Genomic DNA, 23,828 nt, shown 5'->3' with positions numbered 1-23,828 from the left:
GGATTGTACAGCTGCTGCTGTGTATTCACTGCTTGCTATGTGTGGAGTATTATGGTATATGCTCTATATCTGTTTTTTTTTTAACCTTCTAATTCAATCTCATGGATAAAACTGAGAGATAGGTTATTATTAACCTCATTTTCAGCTAGGAAACCTGAGACTTCATTTTTATCATCAGTAATTAAATGGATATGATTAAAAAAAAACAACTCTTTACATGTTATAGAGCTTTTAAAAATTCCTTTTTGTGAACCATCTTCACATTTCCTCCCACCCTCCAACTTCCTAATTTTTTTATAGTGGTAAAATACACCTAACATAAAATTTACCATCTTTCACTTTCACATTTTGACATTCATTATCCTATAACAAAATAGGCATTTTTTAGATGCAGAACATCTTGCAATCATAAACCCTAATTGTAGACACTAATATGGTTTCAATAAACATTTCTGAAGTTCTAAGTCAGTAAAAATAAAGACATACACATGCAACAAGGTATTATTTGTAACTATGGGATCCTTTCCATTTCCTTTATAGATTATTGGTAATCAGAGTTTTCACTAAATACTCTGGGAATCCCTAAGACAATTTCCATGTGGGATACATGGAATCTGCTGTTATATCTAACGTATGAAAAGACTGTCAAACCTCCCAACAAACAAAAGTCCAGGACCAGGTGGTTTCACTGTTGAATTCTACCAAACATTTAAGAGTAATTAATATGAAACCTCAAATTCTCCCACCAAAAAAAAAAAAAAAAAAAAAAAAAAAAAAACAGGAGAGAACACTTCCAAACTTATTTTACAAGGCCAGCATAACCCTGAGACCCAGACAAGGGGGCTGTAAGAAAAGAAAATTACAAGCCAATATCCCTGATGAACATAGATGCAAAAAATCCTCAACAAAATATTAACAAACCAAATTCAACAATATATTAAAAAGATAATACACTGTGATCAAGTGGAATTTATTCCAAGTATGCAAGAATGGTTCAACACCTGCAAACTAATATGATACATGACATTAAAAAAAATAAAGGACAAAAATCATATGATCATCTCAACAGATACAGAAAAAGCATTTGACAAAATTCAACATCCATTCATGATAAAAACTCTCAACAAAGTAGGTATAGAGGGAACATAGTCAACATAATTCCACTTCTGGGTCTGTACACAAAAGAACTGAAAGCAGGATCCTGAAGAGGTATTTGGACAACCGTGTTCATTTCAGCTTTATTTAAAATTGCCAAGACATGGGAACAACCTAAGTGTTCATTGATGGATGAATGAAGAAAATATGGTGTGTGTATATATATGTGTGTATATGTGTATATGTATATGTGTATATATTATACACACACACAATGGGATATTATTCAGCCATAAAAAAGAAGGAAATTCTGCCATTTGTGACAACATAGATGTACCCTGAAGACATTATGTTATGTGAAATAAGACAGAGAAAGACAAATACTGTAAGAAATCACTTATATGTGGAATCTAAAAGTAAAAAGCCAAAACTGAACTCATAGATACAGAAAACAGGTTGTGGTGGTCAGAGGCAGGGATGGGGTTTCGGTGTGTAAAATGGATGAAGGTGGTCAAAAGTTACAAACTTCCAGTTTTAAGATGAATAAATCTTGGGAATGTAACATACAGCATGGTGACTATATTTAAAAATATTGTATTGCATATCTGAAAGTTGCTAAGAGTAGATCTTAAAAATTCCTATCACAAGAGAAAAATTGTAACGATGTGTGGTGAGAGATGTTAACTAAACTTATGTGTTAACCATTTCAGTGTATACGTGTATCAAATCATTTATGCCTAAAACTAAAATAATGTTACATGACAATTATAACTCAATTTAAAAAAGACTCTACAATTTAAGAATTATCTAGCAAACTGTAAAAATTGGGAGATTTTGCTTAGTTTCTGTAGGTACTTGAGATGGTAGCTATATAATTAGAAACTGTACTAAGGGCTATGTAGGATGAAAACAAAGTGATGTAAGAGTAACTTAAATGGGAAATGGTAGTTAGAGAAGGCTTCTCTGACGAGGCTGAAGTATGAAATAAAAATGAGAGCTAAACCAAAAAGACAGCAAGTGAAAAACATTCTGGGCAGAGAGATGTAGGGAACCCTAATGCCACACTCTGCCAGTCCACCAGCACCTACAACCTTTTCAGATGCAGTAGTAGAACTAACCCACTTCCTTTTAAAGGCAAGTCCCCCCACTAGCGCTCTGGAGCCCAACTCATCTTCCTTTCAAGATCTTGATTCCATTCCCTAGCATATCTCTCTTATTCCTTCAGGCTCTCTCTCTTTACTGTATCATTTCCAACATCTTGAAAGTATCACTTACTATATCATATCCTTAGAAAATCCACATATCTTCTTTCTTTGCTCCTCTTTACAGCCAAGTTTCTAAAGAGAAAAATGTATTTTTTCTTTTCTTTATGTCTTACCTACTCCAAATCACTTTTTCAACCAGAGGATAGCCATATAACTAGACTAAAACTACTATTGCTAAGATGATCAATGACCCAATGTGTGGCCAGTTCCTGAGAATGTTCTCATTCTATATTCTCTTTCTAGGTGACCTCATCCCTCCCTGTGGATTTAGTACCATCTTTATACTGTTAACTCACATGAAACTTTATGCTCTCAACTTTGTATTTCAAGTTATGACTTCTCTCTTGAGCTCCAGATTCATATTCAACTACATAATTGATACACACTTGGATCCCATAGCCATCTCAAATTTTAAATGTCCCTAAATGAACTCTATTCTACCCTCCTCTCAAATTGTACCTCTCTCAATCATCTGCATCTCTGAAAATGGCACACACTCAAACCCAAACAGAAACCTGGGAGTTTTTCTTGATACTTTCATCTCCCACAACTTTCTGTTCTTTCCATTAATCCCTCACCCAACAACCATGTATCTGTCCACTTCTATTTCCTCCCACAATTCTGCATGTCCATTCTTGTCCCCTTCCAATCTATTTTTCAAGTAGTGGTCAAAGTAATCTTTTAAAAATGTAAATTGGCCCTCTCATTTTTCTATTTAACAACTTTCAGTGGCTTTCTCTTATACTTATAACAAAATCCAGGCTCCTTAACAAGGTATACAAGTACTATATCACTCTCCTACTTCACCACGCATCACTCTCCTCCTTGATAATTATACTCCAATCATGCTGGTCTTTCCTCCCACTCCATCATTTGCTCATTGCATGACCAAAGCATAAAAGTGGGAAAGCACTGAGCAAATAAGTGAGTATAAACATTTAGTTTGTGTAGCTTATGTAACTTATAAAGCAGAGGGAGTAGAGGAAAATAAGGCAGGAAAAGGTAAGTTATTTGATACTAACAGAACAGAATTACAGAGCCCAGAAATAAATCAACTAATCTTCAACAAGCATGCCTAGAATACACAGTGGGAAAATAACAAATGGTTTCAAGTGGTGTTGAAAAACTGGATATCCACATGCAAAAGAATGAAGTGGACCCATATCTTACACCATACACACAAGTCAACTCAGAATGGATCAGAGACTTATATGGAAGATCTGTAAAACTTCTAGGAGGAAACAGGGGAAAAGCTTCAAGACATTAGTCTTAGGAATGGTTTCATGGACATGACATGAAAAATACAGGCAACAACAACAAAAATAAACAAGTGGTATTACATTAAACTAAAAAGTTTCTATACAGCAAAAGAAACAATCAAGAAAGTGAAAGGGCAACCTATGGAATGAGAGAGAGAGACAATTCAACAACAAAAGTTGGAGACTTCAAAACTGCATTTTTAATAATGAATAGAACTAGACACAGATTAATAAGGAAACAGAAAACTTGAACACTATAAAGCAGCTAGACCTAACAGACATCTATAAAACATTCCACCCAACAACAAAAATATATATTCTTCTAAAGTACATATAGAATATATTTGCCAAGACAGATCAAACGTTGGGCCATAAAACAAACCTCAATAAATTTAAAATGACAGAAATAAGACGAAGTATGTTCTCTAATCACAACAGAATAAAATTAGCAATCAACAGCAGAATAAAATTTGGGAAACTCAAATATGTGAAAACTATACAAAATGTTCCTAAATAATTTATAGGTTAAAGAAGAAATCAAAAGAGAACACATAAAATACTATGTAATGAATGACAAACTTACAGGGATGCAGCTAAAGTTTAGAGGGAAATCCATACTTGTAAACACTTATATCAAGAAAGAAGAAAGATTCCAAGTAAAGAAATCTAAGCTTCTACCTTAAGACACTGGAAAAAGGACAAACTAAAACTAAAGCAAGCAGAAAAAAGGAAATCATAAAGATCAGAGTGGAAGTTAATAAAATTTAGAAAAATTTTAAAACGAGAAAAATAATTGAAACCAAAAGCTAGTTCTTTAAAAAGAGCAACAAAATTGGTAAACTTTTAGCTAGACTGCCCAAGAAAAAAATAAGTCACATCAATAAATAAATTTTATTTACAGAAATGAAAAGGATTATAAAGGACTACTATGAACTATATATGCCAAAAAACTAGATAATGTAGATAAAATGGGCAGATTCCATTCCTAGAAAGCCACAAACTGCTGAAACTATCTGAAGAAGTAACAGGCAATCTGAAAAGACCTAAAACAAGTGAAGAGTATGGATTAGTAATTAAAAAAATTACCTATAAAGAAAAGTCCAGGCCCAGATGGCTTCACCCATGAATTCTACCAAACATTTATAGAGTTAATACTAATTTTCCATAAGTTCTTCTAAAAAGCAAAGAGAAAGGGACACTTTCTAATTCACTTTACAAGGCCAGTGTTATCCTGATAACAGGACAAGAAGGACATCACAAGAAAACTACGGGACAATATTTCTTATAGATAGGGACATAAAATTTCTCAACAAAATACTAGCAAATTAAATCCAGCAACACATAAAAAGAATTATACACCATGACCAAGTGGGATTTACCCACAAATGCAAGGTTGATTCAACATCCAAAGATCAACTGATAGGATAAAAAATAAAACTCACTTGATCATCTCAAAAGACCCAGAATAAGCATTTGACAAACTCCAACCCCTTTCTTGATTAAAAACACTCAGCAAAATAGGACTAGAGGGGAACTTCAATTTAGTAAAGGGCATCTATGAAAAATTCACAGCTAAAATCATTCTCAGTTATGAAAGAGAGAATGCCTGCCCCCTAGACTGTAACAAGGATGTTTGCTCTTTCCACTGTATTCAACACTGCACTGGAGGTGCTAGTCAGGGCAATTATGGGAAAGAAAAAAAAAACAAAAGGGCATGGAGATTTCAAAGGAAGAGGAAAAACTATGTTCACAGATGACAAGATCTTGTATCTACAAAATTCTAAGGAATACATTAAAAATCTATTAGAACTAATAAGCAAATTCAGCATGGTTACAGGATAAAAGTTAAATATAAAAATTGTATTATTATATACTTGCAATTAACAAACTAAAATGAAATTAAGAGAACCATTCTGTTCATGATAGCATCAAAACATTTTTAAAATTAATGTAAATTTAACCAAAAAAGTACAAAACTTACTCTTTGAAAACTACAAAACATTATGGAAAGAAATTAAAGATCTAAATAAATGAAAAAAATCTCATGCTCATGGATTAGAAGATTTAACATTGTTAAGGCAATCATCACCAAACTGATTGAACACAATCCCTGTCAGAATTCTAGCTTATTTCTTAGTAGAAATTGCCAAGCTGATTCCAAATTAATATGGAATTGTAAGAGACCCAGAAGAGCTAATACAATCCTGAAAAATAAGATAAAGTTGGAGGACTCACACTTCCCAATTTCAAAACTTACTACAAAGCAACAGTAATGCATCAACCTTGTTATTTGCATTATTCCCAGATAGTTTTCTAACTTTTCTTTTTTTTAAATTTCATTTTTGCGGTTTGTCATGGGCTAAGTATGTGTTCAAGCTCTCTATTGTTCTGTATAATGCATTTCTCCTTGAAGATCCTCTAGGGTTTTTTATTCGTTTATGGCATGTTTTGTACTTTCCCCCCAACAAGCAAATTTTCCCTCTCCCTGCTTACGTACCTACTGCTTAACAATGTATCAAGCACTGTTTTCATATAATTCTGTATCTTCATTCTTTTCTAAGACAACAATAAACTTCCTTATTGATAGTGCTCCCAGTTTGTTTTATTTTTAATGTCTTTTCATGTTTAAAGATTTATGTTATAGCCTCACTATGGTTTGCAAATCTGCATAAAAATATTCCTCCTTAATTCCTGCAATACTTTTTGTGTTGAATTTATTCTTATTTATATTAATATCATGCCTCCAAATCTCTTTTTGATATGTCCCTGGTTTTCCTTTCAACTTTCCTGTCATTTTAGTTTCAGGGTGTTGGCTATACTGTGTGGAACTCAAGTTTGTTTTTTAACCTAACCTGAGAAGTTTTTTTAGTAGGTGAATTTATTCCATATATGCTTATTTTTATTTTATTTTATTTTTAAATTTTTATTTATTTATTTTAAATTTTTTTGTTGAGGGGAGAAGTACTTACTTATTTACTTTGAGAGGAGGTGCTGGGGATTGAACCCAGGACCTTGTGCACGCTAAGCACGTGCTCTACCACTTGAGCTATACCCTCCCCGCCATACATGGTTTTTTGTATAGTCTTATATGCTCTATGTATTCTATATATGTTCTATATAAAGAATATAGTCTATATATGCTCTCATTTATGGTATTTTTCTTTTGTTACAAATTCACTTCTCCCACCACCCTCCTGCGATTCCTATCTTTTCTCTAAATATTTTGGATATTTCACAGTTTGATTTTAGCTCTTAAGAGGTAACTTTTTATTTTAAACAGTATACTTACAAATGTATTTCTTGATTTATCAACTTTAAGGATGGAATTAGCTCACTTGTATTTCCTTAAGCCTCCCTTTTCTCTGCGTGTTCCCCTTCTGATCTTTCTGCTTTTTCCCTTTTCTTTTCTGTGTGGATGCCTGTACAATCTCTTTTTCTTTGAAGTTCAGTACTGTCACCAACAAACGTCTGGGTGTTGATTATTATTTTTTTGGGGGGGGGTTGTTGATTATTACATGTAAAGTTTCCCAGGACTTGGTATGTCCTTTTAAATTGCAGGCTCAGTTTTCTTTATACGTCTTATTTTTTTGTTGACGTTACCTTCTTTAGAGATATCAGGAGACATCGTGTTGGATTTTCACTGTCCATCCTCAAACTATTTTTTCTGATTGCTTTCATCTCCTTTTTCTCTTAATGGGTACAATTTCCCCCTTCAATTTGTTCTCTGATCCCTTAAATATCTCTTTACATGTCATTATTAGCTTAACTTTTAATACACTACGTGTCTTCTATAATTATTCAGAGGGCAAAACATTTAAGAAACATTTTCTTCTGTCTTCTAGAATATGCTTTTGCAAATTATATTTCCATCTTTCCTTTACAAGCTATGTCTCCTACACAACCCATTGCAGAGCGGCAATGTTCTGTTTTTTCATCTTATACATTCATCTTTAATTGTGATAAAACACACATAAGATTAAATCTAACTTCATAACCATTTTTAAGTGTACCGTTCAGTAGTTAAGTCTGTTCACACTGTTGTATAATAGATCTCTAGAATATCTTCATCTTGTAACACTGAAACTCTGTATCCACAAAACACTAATTCTCCTTCCCTTCTCTCCTCAGCCCTTGGCAATGACTTTTCTGCTTTGTTTCTATGATTTTCACTACTTTAGATACTTCATATAGGTGGAATATACAGTATTTGCCTTTTTGTGACTGGCTTATTTCACTTAGCACAATGTTCTTGAGGTTTGCCTATACTGTGGCATGTGACAGAATTTTCTTCTTTTTTAAGGTTGCCTAATATTCTATTGTATGTGCATACATTTTCTTTATCCATTCACCTGTTGATGGACATGTGGGTTGTTTCCGTATCTTGATTACTGTGAGTAATGCTGCAGTGAACATGGGTCTGCCGATATCTCTGAGATACTGTTTTGAATTCTTTTGGATATATACCCAAAAGTGGGCTTGCTCGGTCATGTGGTCATTCTATTTTTGATTTTTTGAGGAACCTCCATACTGTTTTCCATAATGGCTGTACCATTTTATATATCCACCAACATTGCACAAGAGTGCTAATTTCTCTGCATCCTTGCCAACAATTGTTATTCTCTGTTCTTTTGATACTACCTATCTCACTGTGGTTTTGATTTGTATTTCTCTGATGATTAGTGATATTAAGCATGTTTTCACATGCTTGTTAACCATCCATATATATGCATATTCTTTGGAGAACTGTTTATTTGAGTTCTTTACCTATTTATTGAGTTATATAGTCAGTTTACAATATTGTGTCAATTTCTGGTCTAAAGCACAATTTTTCAGTCATACATGAATATACATATATTCATTTTCATATTTTTTCACCATAAGCTACTACAAGCTTACCTATTTTTAAATTGGATTTTGTTGTTGTTGTTGAGTTATAGACGTTCCATATATAATCTGGGTATTAACCACTTATCATGATTTGCAAATATTTTCTCTTATTCTACAGGTTGCCTTTTCACTCTGTTTAATGTGTCCTTTGATGCACAGTTTTAAATTTTAATATAGTATAATTTATTAATTTTTGCTTTTGTTGCAAGTATTTTTGGTGTCATATCTAAGAACTCACTGCCAAATCCAACGTCACAAGGCTTTTCACCTATGTTTTCTTCTAAGTGTTTTATAATTTCAGCTCTTACGTTTAAATCTCTGATCCATTTCAGTAAATTCTGTACATGGTAAGAAGGAATGGTCCAAGTTCATTCTTTTGCATGTGGATATCCGATTTTCCAACATTTGTTTAAGAGATTGTTCTTTCCCCAGCACGCATTCTTGGAGCCCTTGTGGAAAATCATTCATCTAATATAATCTTGATGTGAGCAACTGCAACTGAACTATTTTAAAAACACAATATGGATAGATAAGGTCTTTAATGACTTTCTTTTCTTATCTGGCTACTCATCTATATTTCTCTAAGAGGTTAAGGTTTGACAGTTAGGTAGCAATGGCTTGTGTCCTACACGCTTTTATGTTATTAGAAAAAGGGGGCCATAGATAAACATAAATAGATTTGATCTCGGGTCTTTTTAACCGTAATTTTTAAAAAGTTTAATGTTTGAGGCTCTTTGTTTTTGTCATAGACTTCTGGAATGTTTTAAACTTTCCCGTTTCAGAATTGATACTGATACTTCCCTTCTAATACCATCAGTCTCAGGTATTTATCTGTAATTTTATTTCTAAGTTGCCAATATCTTTTCCAAGAAGAATAATTATTGCATAAGTCAATATGTACATCCACATAAACAGAGTAGCACTGATCTGCATAAAAACGCAAAAACAATTTTAAAAATGGAGCCCTGTTTAAATTATGAAGTTATATTCTTATCAGAATTAAGTGGAAACACATAGACATAGATGTTTGAGCTCCCCGCTCCACATGAGCCCCCCCCCTCAACCCCATTACCTGCATTATCTATCTGTAAGGGTTCCTTACCTTTTGGCCAGGCTTCCTTAGGAACTGTCCTCTTACTTTGGATCTCCTCTTTCTGTTCAATGGCTTTGGTGTCTGGTATGTTACCAGTCTTCACGTCTTGTAATTGAGCTGAGAGCTCTGAGACAGTAGCATCACTGGAAACTAAGAGAAAGAAATTAATACAATATTCAGACAGGAAGTTGACAGAAATTATTTTAAAATACTTCTCAAGTATCTACCAGAGAAAGGCATTGTTTCTGGTGTTAAAGAAAAAATTAAAAAGACCAATCAGAAATGTATTTAGAAATTGTTGATCTACACTGGAATTAAAAAAAATGTACAAAAACAGATTTCACATAAAGTAAAAGAAATACATTGTAAGAGAAAGACACATAAAGAAGTACAAATACTCAAAGGAGGAGAAAGCCCTTCTAGCTGGGAGAATCGTGGAAGAACTCTGGAGTAAAGCAACAATTGATCTGGGGATGAGAAGACAGTTAAGAGGGATACACGTGGAAATGGAAACAGAAAGGCATCTGAGGCAAAGGTGACTGCGTAAGAAAAAACTGAGTCAGGAAAGCAAATAAACATTTAGGAAACAGAGCAAGTATGTGGTTTATTTGATCATAGAACACATAAGGAAAACATGAAAACTAGTATTTGAAAATTTGGGGAGCCAATTCTACTGTTCTGAAAGACTAGGCTAAAATAGTTTAGGTCTTATTCTTAATAAGGGCAATGAAAACTTTTTGATGCGATCAACATGATCAAAACTTTTTCTGAAGTATTCATTTAGCAACAGCAAAAAAGGAGGTGAAATTTTCAAGTGTTGCCCAGAATATGATTAGCTTTTGAAAAAAAAAAAAAAAAAGCAATACACAGAAAAAGAGAAGTGGCTAATTATGCTCCACAACTGTGGCAGAGACAATGAGCTGTCCTCCAAAACCCATTTTCCTTTTCCTCTAAAACAGAACCTGGCTTACTTGGGCATATGGTTACCAGAGTACAGATTACATTTCCCAGCCTCCCTGGCAACACAGGTTTATGTGACCATGTTAACTAAGCCTGGCCAATAGGATGGAAGGGGAATGATACATTTAAATATTAAAAGTATTTAAAGGAAGGAATATGCTTTTTTTCTTTCCATTTCTTCCCTTCTACTGGCTGGAATATGGGTCTGATGGCTACAGCATGAGAATGGAGGCAAAACATTGGAGCAACAAGGAAAGAGCTTTGATAACTCTTTTCTGTCTTCTTTAAGCCAATGTTATTTTGCTTTTGTTTTCATCTCTCAGAGACAAATTGATCCTAACTTAAACACACCTTTATAGGTATTTTTAATCTGTGTGTGTGTATATATATATATATATATATATATATTTTCATTGAAGTACAGTCAGTTTACAATGTTGTGTCAGTTTCTGGTGTACAGCATATGCTTTAGGCATACACGAACATACATATATTTTTTCATCATAAGTTACTACATGATACTGAATACAGTTCCCTGTGCTATACAATATGAACTTGTTGTTTATCTATTTTAGATATATTAGTTAGTATCTACAAATCTCGAACTCCCAATTTATCCCTTTCTACCCTTTTCCCCACCCAATAACCATAAGTTTGTTTTCTATGTCTGTCTTTCCATTTTGTAAGTAAGTTTGTCTTTTTTTTATAAGATTCCACATATAAGTGATATCATATAGGATTCTTCTTTCTCCTTTTGGCTTACTTTACTTAGAATAACAATCTCCAGGTCCATGAATATTGCTGCAAATGACATTATTTTATTCTTTTTTATGGCCGAGTGGTATTCCATTGTGTAAATATACCACAACTTCTTTATCCAGTTATCTGTTGATGGACATTTAGGTTGTTTCTGTGTCTTGGCTATTGTAAACAGTTCTGCTATTAACATTGGGGTACATGTATCTTTTTGAACTAAGATTCTCTCTGGATATACCCAGGAGTGGGATTGCTGGATCATACGTTAAGTCTATGGGAGGAAATATTTGCAAAAGATGAGACTGACAAGGGCTTAATTTCCAGAATATACAAACAGCTCATACGACTTATTAAGAAAAAAGCAGCCTAATCCAAAAATGGGCAGAAGACCTAAACAACAAATTCTCCAATGAAGACATACAAATGGCTTACAGGCACTAAAAAAAAATGCTAAATATTGCTAATTATCACAGAAATGCAAATCAAAACTACAATGAGGTATCATCTCACAACAGTCAGAATGGCCATTATTCAAAAGTGCACAGATGATAAATGCTGGAGTGGGCGTGGAGAAAAGGGAACCCTCCCACACTGTTGGCAGGAATGTGGTTTGGTATAGCCGTTATGGAAAACAGTAGGGAGATTCCTCAAAAGACTTAAAAAAAAAGACCATATGATCCAGCAATACCTTTATAGGTATTTTTAATCACCAAAGTCCTATTGAAGTAAAATAACTGGACAGGTAGTTAGGAAGTTTTTGAAGAACAAAGGTCTACATACAACAATGTTATTAGAGAGTCAGCATTTCATGGCATCAATTTTTTTTATCAATAAAGTTTTTAAAAGTCCATTATGTGATGAATTTCTGGCAATGAGATTAACCTGTGTACAATATTCATAAAGCACTCCAGAAATATCACAAAGAGCTTTCAGAAATGTTCATTTTACCCACCAATGTATACCAAAAATTACAGCTAATATTCTATTTCACATATGAGCAAGACAGAGGAGGACTGAAGAAAGCAAGAACAGAGGACACTTTACTATTTTTTAAAAAAATTAGAAACAATTTTAATGGAGGTATTGGAGATTGAACCTAGGACCTCTCGCATGCTAGGCATGTGCTCTACCACTGAACTATTCCCCACCCCTAAGAATACTTTTCTATTTATACTCCTTTTAGAAGAAAGTAATATGCAGATAATTCAGTTCCACTACCTGTAGTGTTTTTCTGCAAGGATTCTTCTTCAGGTGGGACAGCCTCGGTCACTACCCTTTTACTGTAGATCTCCTTTTCCTGGTTTTTCTCTGAGAGGTTCTCATCTGATGTGATGAGAACTTGAACTTGAGCATCTGGAATAATAACATCATTTGATCCCATGGAGAAGGAAAAGGTAGTAAACACCACAGACAAGTAATCTGCTCCACCCTACTCCCAAACAAAAAACATTAGGAAAAAAAGCATCTCAGGCCTTACCACATAAAAACTGTGACAGTTTGGGGGGCTTTATAACATGTGACAGTTTTGGGGAGAGGCTGGAAAGTTTTCCATATTTCTTTGCGTACAATGACTTTGCTGATTTGATGCAACAGTAAGCAAATAAAAAAGTAAATAAATAAATAAACTCCAGATCAGGTTATCTTTTTCAAAGCAGAAAAGTAGATTTGATCAACTCTATAAAGTCCTTTCGCCTATTCACAGTTTTTGTCACTTACGGAGCAAATTTCGTTATTACATGTAATCTTAGAAAAGTATCTGTATCATCTAGATTTTATATATAGTACTCATGTAATTTTTTAAAATCTGAGATTGTATCCTTTTAAACTTATCTATACTTAGGTTTTTTTTTTTTTTTTTGGTCATACTTGTAAGAGATTTATCTACCTTATTGGTCTTTTAAAATCAGCTTTTTCTTTTTTATCACATGAAAAAACTCAAGTGCAAAATAATATGTTGGTAAATAAATTAAAAGTCACCAATACAACAACTAGAATACAGTTATTAAAGTTAATAATGTTTATACATTAGATTGACAAGAGATTCATTTCCTATCTTTAAGAATGAATATTTTTCAACAAAGCAATCAGAAAGGCAATAGAGGTGACTAAAAACAACATAATGAACAACAATGTATCTATCATAGAGCTTAATAAATAAAACATTATAGATATAACGATAATGATTCCCTGTGTAAAGCCTCAATAATACCATTCTCTCTTTTCAGTAACAAACTAAAACTGAATTTAGAGTCTGTCAACCTCCAGGACATTTTTGAAAAAAAAAATTTTTAACTATATTGCATGTTTTAATCAACAATGCACCAGATTGTTTTGCATGTCTTTAAACCTTACATAAAGGGTGTAACACTACCTTAAGTAACGTGCCTTTTACACTCAGTATTATGACTTGGGAATTTACTCATAGTGACTCTGATTTTCAATGTTATGTAGTATCTATTGAATTAATGTATCAGTTCACCTACTGATCAGTTTTAGGCTATTTCTAATTTTTTTACAAACTGAAGTACAGTCAATTCACAAAGTTGTGTTAATTTCCGGTGTGCAGCATAGTGAGATAGATTAGATAGACCTTTTCCTATTCTTTTTGGAATTTCAAGATATTGAATACAGTTCCCTGCGCTATACAGTAGGACCTTGTTGTTTATATCTTTTATATATAGCAGTATCTGCAAATCTCAAACTCCCATTTTATCCCTTTCCACCCCTTTAACCTGCTGGTAACCAGAAGTTTGTTTTCTATGTCTGAGTCTGTTTCTGTTTTGTAAATAAATTCATTTGTCTCCTTTTTTAGATTCCACATATATATAAGTAATATAGAATATTTTTCTTTCTCTTTCTGGCTTACTTCACTTAGTATGACAATCTCCAGGTCCATCCATGTTGCTGCAAATGGTATTATTTGATTCTTTTTTTATGTTTGAGTAGTACATTTCTAATTGTTTGATATTAAGAAGCATTAACATCAACATTATTGTAAAACATCTTTGTAGGTTGTATGAGTTACCAATTAGCTTCTCTCAGTCTGTGTCTTTGAATTGTTTGATGTCTTTTGGTGCAAAAAGTTTTTCATTTTAACACTATTACATTTATTTTCTTTTTCCTTCATGGTCTGTGTTTCATATGTCTTATTTAAGAAATCATTATTTCATGGTCAAAAGATGAACACCTAAATTCTAAAAGCTTAAAGTTTTCCTTTTTACATTTAATATCACTGGACTACATTTTTATTTAGTGCGCAGTAGGATCTATCTGGTTTTATGTTTTCTTACACATAAAATCAGTGGCCCAAACACAACTGAGCAGTTCCTCCTGTTCCCATGATTATGATGTCATCTCTGTCATATATTATGTTTCTGCATTCATAGGTGTTTCTGGGTCATAAACTTGTTCCACTTTCTCTGTTTATTCCTTTGCAAATAAGGTCTTAAATAAGATATATATATAGTAAATCTTCATGTCTGGTATGGCAAGTTCCCTTACCTTACTCTTTAAATATACTTCTTGATTTTCCATAAAAAATTTAGAATCAGCTTACCAAGTTCCATGAAAAATCCTACTGGAATTTTGAGTAGTGATGCACTGAATTTAGAAGTTAATTTGGTGAGAACCGACATCTGTAATATATTATTTTTGTATAACTCTCCCATTATTTAGGTGTTCCTTAATATAGTTTAGTGAAGTTTTACCATGTTCTCTACATTATTCTTGCATGTCCTTTGTTAGATTCATTTTTAAGTACCTTATTTTTTGTTGTTTTTAAAAGAGGTACCTTTTTTTTTTGATGGAGGTACTGGGGATTGAACGCAGGACCCCGTGCTTGCTAAGTTTGTGCTCTATCACTGAGTTGTTGTTTCCTTACCCCCAAAGAGGTATCTTTAAAAAAAAAATCTTTTGCATTGTGTATCAGAAGGCATGTACCAAGAAATGAACACAGAGCTCAGTGAATTGTCAAAAAGTGAACATGTACCCGGGTTAAAAAAAAAAAATCTGGCTAGAAGCCTACATGCTCCTCTCATTCTTCCAATCTCTCCCAGGCTGAGCATAACACCCCATTTTAAATGCAACAAATTACTTTTACTTCTGAATTTTGTATAAATGGAATGAAACAGCACATTTTCTTTTATGTCTCGCTTTCTTCTCTTACATTATATTTGTAAGATTCATTAAGTGCTATAACATATATTTGTCCTTTACTCATTCTTATTTGCCGGTTAGTAGTCAATAATGTTAATATGCCACAATTTATCCACACTACTGGAAAAAATAATGGACATCTGGGTAATTTCCAGTTTGGAGCTGTAACAAAAACTGCTGTAAAGAGTATTCATGTGTGTCTACTGGTGCTTGTGCACATCCTTCTCTGTGGAGTATAAAGTTAGGAACAGAACAGCTAGGTTATGCTTTAGTGTAACTTAGTAGATAATAGCAAATTGCTTTCCAAAATCACTCTACCAATTTATATTCTTACCAGCAGTGAATAAGTACTATTGTTCTATATTCTTACCAACATGGTATTATCTTTTTCATTTCAGCTATTCTAATAGGTATGCAGAGATACTGTCATTACATTTCCCTACTGATGACTTAAGTTGAATATGCTGCATATGTTCATCAGCTATTGGATATTCTCTTTTATAAAGTACCTATTTTAAGTCTTTTGCCCTTTTTTCAAGTTGGATTGACTACCTTTTTCTCATTGATTTATATGAGTTCTTTTTATATTCTGGATGTAAGTCCTTTGTGAACTATGTATTGTAAATATCTTCTCCACTCTGTGCCTTGCCTTTCACTCTCTTATTTGGTGGAATACACTAATTTAATGTGACATATTTGTCAATATTTTCCTTTATGGCTATTATTTTGGGACCGTGGGGGAAGAAATCCAATTTAATAAGTCTTTTCTCATTTCAAGATTATAAGGACATACTCCTCTGTATTTCCTTACAGAAGATAGATCGACCTACCTACCTACCTATCTAATCTATCTATCTATCTATCTATCTATCTATCTATCCCTTTCACATTTAAATCTACAAAGTATATGGAATTGATGTTGGTATATAGTGTGAGGTAGCGGGTCAGTGATGCTAAGTTTGGCAGTAGACCAACAATGATAGAAATAGTAGGTCTCTATAACAAGTGGGAGGTTACAGGGGTCCCTCAGGTAACAAAGCCCGATTTTATTTCAAATATAGCATCCTTACTAAATGTGGCCTAGAGGTGAGTTATAGCTGGTAAGTTCACTGCACAGACTTCTGACAGAGTTCCCTTAGTCTATCATTTTGTTCCCTGTCAGTTTTTCCATATCCACCCCGTCTCAAGTGTCTGACAGTGGGACCCAACTGCCATTAGCACACAGCTAGTATATGAGAGTTTTCATGTATGACTTCTGCCTTTTGATTTCCTTGGTAGCCTTGATGTTAACTGGCAGATGTGCTTCTTTTCTCTCATTTCAAAAGGCACTTACAAGCAGACTTCAATGTGCTTTTCGGTGCAACAAAAAGTTATCTATACAAATAAATGTGTGCATTTTAATAAGCAGCCTTTCTTTTGGTTTCCTTATGACAGCATTAACACCATCACGTGAAGTCATTAGCACTATACCAAAACTGGAACGTAGAGCCACCCTGTGTCTGAATACTGTCCAGGGATTAGTAGCTCCTGTTTGGCTAACAGCTATGCACAGGAACAAAAAAAACCGTAAATGCAACAAAGCAACACAGGCAATTATACATGCAGAATTTTCAGCGGCTCCTGGAATTTTCACTTAATAAATACTACTGTATATCAACTAAAGAAGCACAATGTCAGTGATGCAGAGGAAAAAATCATGCAGATCCCTAAAAATTAAAAGCTTTTATTGAACAGTGGGGCCTATACCTGGGGATAAGGTTGAAAACTCAAATATCCACAGTGGCCAGACAGACAAGGTGGATGAATGAAAAAGACTGGGTCTGAGTTGTGGGGACTGAAGCAAAGAGGAGAATGCATGTCCTCTACAGAGTATGGCCATGCCTCAGGAGCAGCTTATAACTGCACAAGGTGAGTACAAGCAGATATTCTGACTTTTCAACAGAAACCCAAAATCTTATTTTGAAATGTTGGCAGCAAAAGTTTAAAACACCATGTGAGCCATACGCTTTTCTGGAGAATCCAGCCTATAAGATACTTGTTTACTCTATCTGACAGATAAATTCATGAGGCATTTTAATCAAGATTTTCTACGGATTTTAGTCTTTAAAACATACTTAATTGGATATCATTTCATTTCAAAAGTTGAAACATTTCCCGTAGTGAAAATAGTTTACAGCTTTCAAAAATCTGTTAAACATTTTAAAAGATTTTATATTTTCTTTCCTAGAAAAATACCATATGAGATCGCTCACATGTGGAACCTAAAAAAAAAAAAACAAAAAACATAAAATACAAAACAGAAATAGATTCACAGACATAGAATACAAACTTGTGGTTGCCAAGGGGGCAGGGGGTGGGAAGGGACAGACTGGGATTTCAAAATGTAGAACAGATAAACAAGATCATACTGTATAGCACAGGGAAATATATACAAGATCTTATGGTAGCTCACAGCGAAAAAAAATATGACAATGAATATGTATATGTTCATGTATAACTGAAAAATTGTGCTCTACACTGGAATTTGACACATTGTAAAATGACTATAACTCAATAAAAAATGTTAAAAAAAGATTTTATATTTTCTTTCTTATGTACACCCAATAAAATAGCTAGGAGAAAAGTACATAACAAAGTAGGAAAATAAAGAAAGACTGGACAATATTTTCACATAGGATGTATGGGAAAAAAAAAAAAGCCACAAAATACACAAAGCCAATCTACCTGCATGATCTTTCTGAAAGGGTTTTTTCCCCACTGACGAGGGTGCTTTAGAAACCACTCTCTTACTGTAGATCCCCTCTTTATGTTTAATGTTAACAGTGTCTGCCAGGTCATCATTCCTTGTGCCTAGCACCTGAGCCGGGAAGTCTGGAGCAATGGCATCATTAGATCCTACAGAAAAATGGGAAAGTAGTACAGTTAACACAAATATAGATATTAAGTTGAAAACAGACAAAAGATTTACCTCTTAAAACACTTCTATAAAAAAGGCACTGCAATGGGAGTGTTCCAGGGTGATCAGAAGGAAACATCAATCAAATTCAAACTTAACCTGACAGAAACTTGCAAAATGGCACCAATACAGTGGAGAAGCAAATGATGTAAGAGGAGACATACAGAGCATCAGTTCAGAAAGGAAACAATTTTCAGCTGAGGAATGTTTTCAGAGGAGGAGAAAGTAGACTGTACCTTGGAAAGTAAATAGGCTTTTTGAAATACTTAAAGGAAGGAAGACAGGAAAGGCATTTTAGTTAGAGGTTATGGCATTAGCAAAGATAAAGAGGCAGGAAAACAAACAGTATACAAGAAGAGCAGACAGTTTTGTGGTCAGACTGGATTACAGATTTCATTAGAAAGAGTGGTGGGGGATATTAAAAAATAATTGCTTGGGACAAAAATTCAGCAGGGCATGGAATCCCAAGCTAAAGAGTTAAAAGAAAGTAAATTTTATTGTACATGAAATGCAACATCATTAAGGATTTGTTAATAAAGGGAAAATGTAATCAGATACATTTTTGGAAGATTAATCTGACAATACAAAACACTGTAAGGAAAATTTTATGTGATAAAGAAGTACGAGATTTGAAAGTAACTTTATTTTCTTTTAAAATATATTTCAGTATTCTTATATCCACTGATATAGGAACTGATAAGAAGTTTATCCATGCCAGATGTAAGAGGCAAAAGAACATCTCTGGACACATAAGAGTTTGTGGAAACTATAGAATTATCTTCTACGAAAACGTTTTTTTCTTTCTTATCTGGTATTCTATACTCCATGTGTTTGCTAAGCACATAAAATGTGTGTGGCAATAAAAGCTGGGTAAGTATCAGTTCATTAATATAGTGCAAATATAAATAAGTCATGAGGAATTTTTCAGGACAAATTCAAGGATCCTCTTAATTAAGCCTTCTGGTCATATGTACACTGAGCTTTTTCTTAGCTTCTGTGGCCTCACTTTGTTTTATCAACTCCCTACCTCTCTGGTAAATGCTTAGTGTCCTTTCTTCTACCAAATCTCTCAATGATGGAGTTCTCAAGGGGTCAGAACTCTCTTCCTGGATGAATTCTTCGATGCATGGAACACTATCTATATGCTGATGACCAACAAAGTGTGTATCTCTAGCTGGAATCTTTCTTCTGAGGTTCGAATTCTAGCATTCAAGACACAGCTAGCATCTATAGCATTTTGGGAAGAAACGAGAAAAAGAGGTCCCTTTCTCATAAAAAATTAAGTTTTTATATATTATGGTACAACACAAACAACTGTGCATGAAGGTCTATTCACCACCACCCTTTGTTTTCCAAGAAAGGGGACTTTGTCAGGTTCAGAGTTAGGTGGGGAAGAATAATTAAGTTCCCGAGGGCAGTGGGTGGATGTGCAAGAGAATAAACCTTGGAGCTGAGAGGCAGCGGAAAGGGAGTGCAGTCACATATATGTGTTTACACCAATGAGTGTATGTGTACTTATTTAACTGTATCTGTGCAGGGCTGCAGGATGTGTAAGTGTAGATTTATATTTGGGGCAGCAAGAGAGGTAAAATTACTGCTCCAGAACTCTAACAGGAGATTTGGAACCTTCATACCCACCTGTGTGTTTTCATAAAAAACAGCGTATGTTTATGATGTGAACAGTGCCACCTTCTATTTGGGGCCCTTCAGTACAACCTCATCATCTGTAAACAGAACCTGTCTACATTCAGTTGCAGATTTAACAACTCTACATGGATCAGGAATAGAAATCCCATTTTTAACATGTCTAAAGCAGATACTTTGACCATCTTCCCCAAATCTGCTTCTTTCTTAGACTTCTCCATCTCAGTAAAAAGCACCTTTATTTGCCCAGTTGCTTACTCTAGAAAACTGGAAAAAACTAAAAAAAAAAAAAAAAAGAAAAATTGTTTTCACCTCCTTCTCTCTCATTCTCTGTAGTCTAGCACCAAGTCCTGGAGGAACTATTTCTCAAAAATAAGATGTGTCCACTTCTCTCCATCTCTATCATCACTCTAATCCTAGATGCTACCATCTCTGATACTGACCACTGCAACAGCCTTTAACTAATGTCCTCACTTCCGCTTCTTAACTTCCCTCCCACCTAGGTCCACTGCCTTTCTATCCACAATCTATTCTATCTGCTATTCTCCAGATAGCAGCCCCAATAAAATTTACAAATGTAAATCAACCACAGTTGCCTACTAGAATAAAATTCAAGCGCCTTACTATGGTTGACGCAACCCTGCATGATCTTGAACCTACCTAGCTTTAATCATATCTAGCCATCACTCTGCTCTATCCACACTGCCTTTTCTCATCTGTCAAATGTACTCAACTTTTCTGTTTCTGGAGCTCTGCCCAGAGGTTCCCTCTGACCACAACACTCTCACTCCCCCACCCTTCCTGCCTAACATACTCATATCCTCTAATTCTCAGCTTAAAAGTTTCTTCTTTGGAAAGGTCTTCATGAGCTCCCAAAACTAAACTGGATCCTCTAATTCTCTTAGAACTCTATTTTCTTGACATATCATTTGTAATGATGTACTTATTTGTGTCTATTTGCTTAATATCTGTCTCCCCACCTGAACATGATCGTAGGGAACATGTTTTATTTTGTATACCCCTACACACGTAGCACCTAGTATAGTCTCTGCCAGGAACAAGAGCTTTATTATTTCTTGGTTGAAGAAACAAATGAACATGAGCTGAAAATTTGTCACTTAAAAAAAAATCAACCTGGTAATTGTAAAAATTCAGAAAAATATGCAAAAAACAACAACAAAAAAAACCCCAAACCTGGCCAAACTGGTTATATATCGTTCTAAATGAACATATAGTGAGATCACAACATATGAACTTATTTACAAACTGGAAATAGACTCACAGACATAAAAAGCAAACTTAATGTTACCAGGGGGCTATAGGGGTGGGGAGGGATAAATTGAGAGTTTGGGATTTGTAGATACTAACTACTATATATAAAATAGATATATGACAAGGTCCTGCTGTATAACATAGGAACTATTATATTCAATATCTTGTAATAGCCTATAATGAAAAAGAACATGAAAAGGAATATACACACACACACACATACATACTATACTATACACCAGAAATGATCAAAACATTGTAAATCAACTGTACTTCAATAAAAAAATCAAAAATACATACCTGTATTTTTATTTATTAAACTGTTAGATCAAAAGTAAGTATTTTTATGTCCTAATAACTTAGTATGTGTTTGAAAAAATACTTCATGTATTTATATATATTCCAAGCAATGATGAGAAAGACTATCATTGAAACACTAAGGTTACTGTGAACAGAGGAAACTTGGAAACTTTTGTCTTAGATGGAGTCCACTAACCCAAACAAATAATTATTCATATAGTTTTCTTCAAATATTTATTAAATGTTTGAGTGTACATTGTACATCTAAACAAATAACTCACCTAACTGAACCACAGACTGAGTCATAAAAAATTCCATATTTCACTGAAAGATTAAATAGCACTGAGCTTTCACATGTTATTCCAGAATTAACCAGCCAATCTACAAATAAAATTTTGAACAATTTCTGCGTAATACCTGAGTGTGAGCTCTCAATGGTGGTGTCTGATTTGGAATCCAGAGACAAAGAAGGAATTTCTTTCAATTGTGGAACATAGTACATCTTCATAGTACCAGAAGGCTTATATGGCAACAGTGAAGGTTGGTCTAAAGAGATAAAGATCAAAACAATTAATAAGAAAACCTTTATTAATTCACTGAACAAATATTAAGTACCTTTATTGTGCAAAGCAGTTTTTAAGATTCTTGGGAAATTTTCAAGAATCTTGGGATGTATCAGTGAACTAAACAGAGAAGTATCTATGCCTTCGAGAGCACTAGCATTCTAGAGGAGGGAGATACACAGTAAACAACATACTAAATAAGAAAATTATCTAGTATTTCAATAAATTACAAGTAATATTAAAAAATTAGAAAATGCTGAGGAAGATTAGAAATACAGAGGACATTGCAGCAGGATGCAACTTAAATAAATATAGTGATAAGGGTCGCTTTTATTAAGAAGATGAGGTTTTAGCAGTCTGTTACATATACAACTGGCTCTCTAACTAAGAAACAATTTATTTTATATTGAACCCAAACTTGGTCACTGTTAACCCTTACTACTGGTCTTTGGAGGTCCTGCCTCCAGAGTCACAGAAAATAAACCTAATTCTCTTCTTTGTGGTAGATTTTCAAACTAAATTTTCCATTATAAAAGTATAAATTCCCAATATTAAGAAAATATATAGAAGTAAAAAAGACAAATTCCTACCCCTCAAAGATAACCATTGTTAACATTTTAATGTATTTCCTATATATCATTCTTGTTTATTTGTTTACATATTTGTATACAGTATGTATCATTTAGAATTTAGCTTTTCTGCTTTACATTGACAATAAAATATTTACTTTATTTTCCATCTTTACATTTTTTTACAGTTATACTACAGATTAAGTGTATTTAACTCTTCTCCTAATGTTAAAAATTTAGAGTGGACTAAATTTTTAATTATCAAGAATTCAGTGAAGTTGAGAGGCTGGCATCACTGGAGTGGTGGCATAGCTGTTTCCTCTGGATATACATCACATATTGAGAAGAAAGAATATCAAGAACTAAATGTTCTATTTAAACCTGCAGTGGTTGCTCAGAAAATAAATGAAGATGCAGATCAAAAGTTAGTGGTTTACATGATCTTCATGCAAGAGCATTGTACTAAACTAAAGGAGAGAAGTTTGTGTTGATCAGCAACTTTGGCTAAGAAAGTTGAAGCAAATTTTCAAATATACAACTTCTAAGATTACTGGATTAAGATAGTGGAGTAAAAGGACCATGAGCTCACTTTCTCTCACAAACACAACAAAATCACAATTGCTGAACAACCATCAACTTAAAAAAAAAAAAGACAGAACCTACTTAAAAAGATCATCAACACCTAAAGACATAAAGACTGAACCACAGTGAGATGGTAGGAGGGGTACAACTGCGATATAATCAAATCCCATGCCCCCAGAGGGGGAGACTCACAAACTGGAGAATAATTATATTGCAGAGGTTCTCTCACAGGAGTGACAGTTCTGAACCCCACATCAGGCTTCCCAGCCCAGGGGTCCATAAGCAAGAAGAGGAGCACCCAGAGAATTTGGCTTTGATGGCCAGCAGGGCTTAACTGCGGGAGTGCCACAGGATTGAGGGGAAACTTCACTCTTAAAGGGTGAGACTTCACTTTTAAAGGGTACATACAAAATCTCATGCTCACTGGGACTCAGGGCAAAAACAGCAACTTCATATGAACCTGGGCCAGAAC

The 23,828-nt window shown here is 34.0% G+C and overlaps 1 protein-coding gene across 3 annotated transcripts in view; it reads right to left on the bottom strand.

The window, feature by feature from the left end:
• The window catches only part of ALMS1 (ALMS1 centrosome and basal body associated protein), a 137,236-nt gene that overhangs the window by 28,003 nt on the left and 85,405 nt on the right, over nucleotides 1–23,828 (bottom strand). For 2 of the 3 annotated variants that reach the window (XM_074341320.1, XM_074341321.1), the window contains 4 exons: nucleotides 22,060–22,188; nucleotides 18,195–18,365; nucleotides 12,534–12,668; nucleotides 9,609–9,749 (listed from right to left, as the gene is read on the bottom strand). In XM_074341320.1, coding sequence (XP_074197421.1) covers nucleotides 9,609–9,749; nucleotides 12,534–12,668; nucleotides 18,195–18,365; nucleotides 22,060–22,188 — 576 coding nt within the window. The remainder of the gene's footprint in view (nucleotides 1–9,608; nucleotides 9,750–12,533; nucleotides 12,669–18,194; nucleotides 18,366–22,059; nucleotides 22,189–23,828) is intronic. The other variant, XM_074341322.1, reaches the window with a different exon arrangement.

This window comes from Camelus bactrianus, chromosome 15 (assembly GCF_048773025.1).
Source record: "Camelus bactrianus isolate YW-2024 breed Bactrian camel chromosome 15, ASM4877302v1, whole genome shotgun sequence".
Classification (NCBI taxonomy): Eukaryota; Metazoa; Chordata; class Mammalia; order Artiodactyla; family Camelidae; genus Camelus; species Camelus bactrianus.
This window is presented reverse-complemented; position numbering and strand designations above follow the sequence as displayed.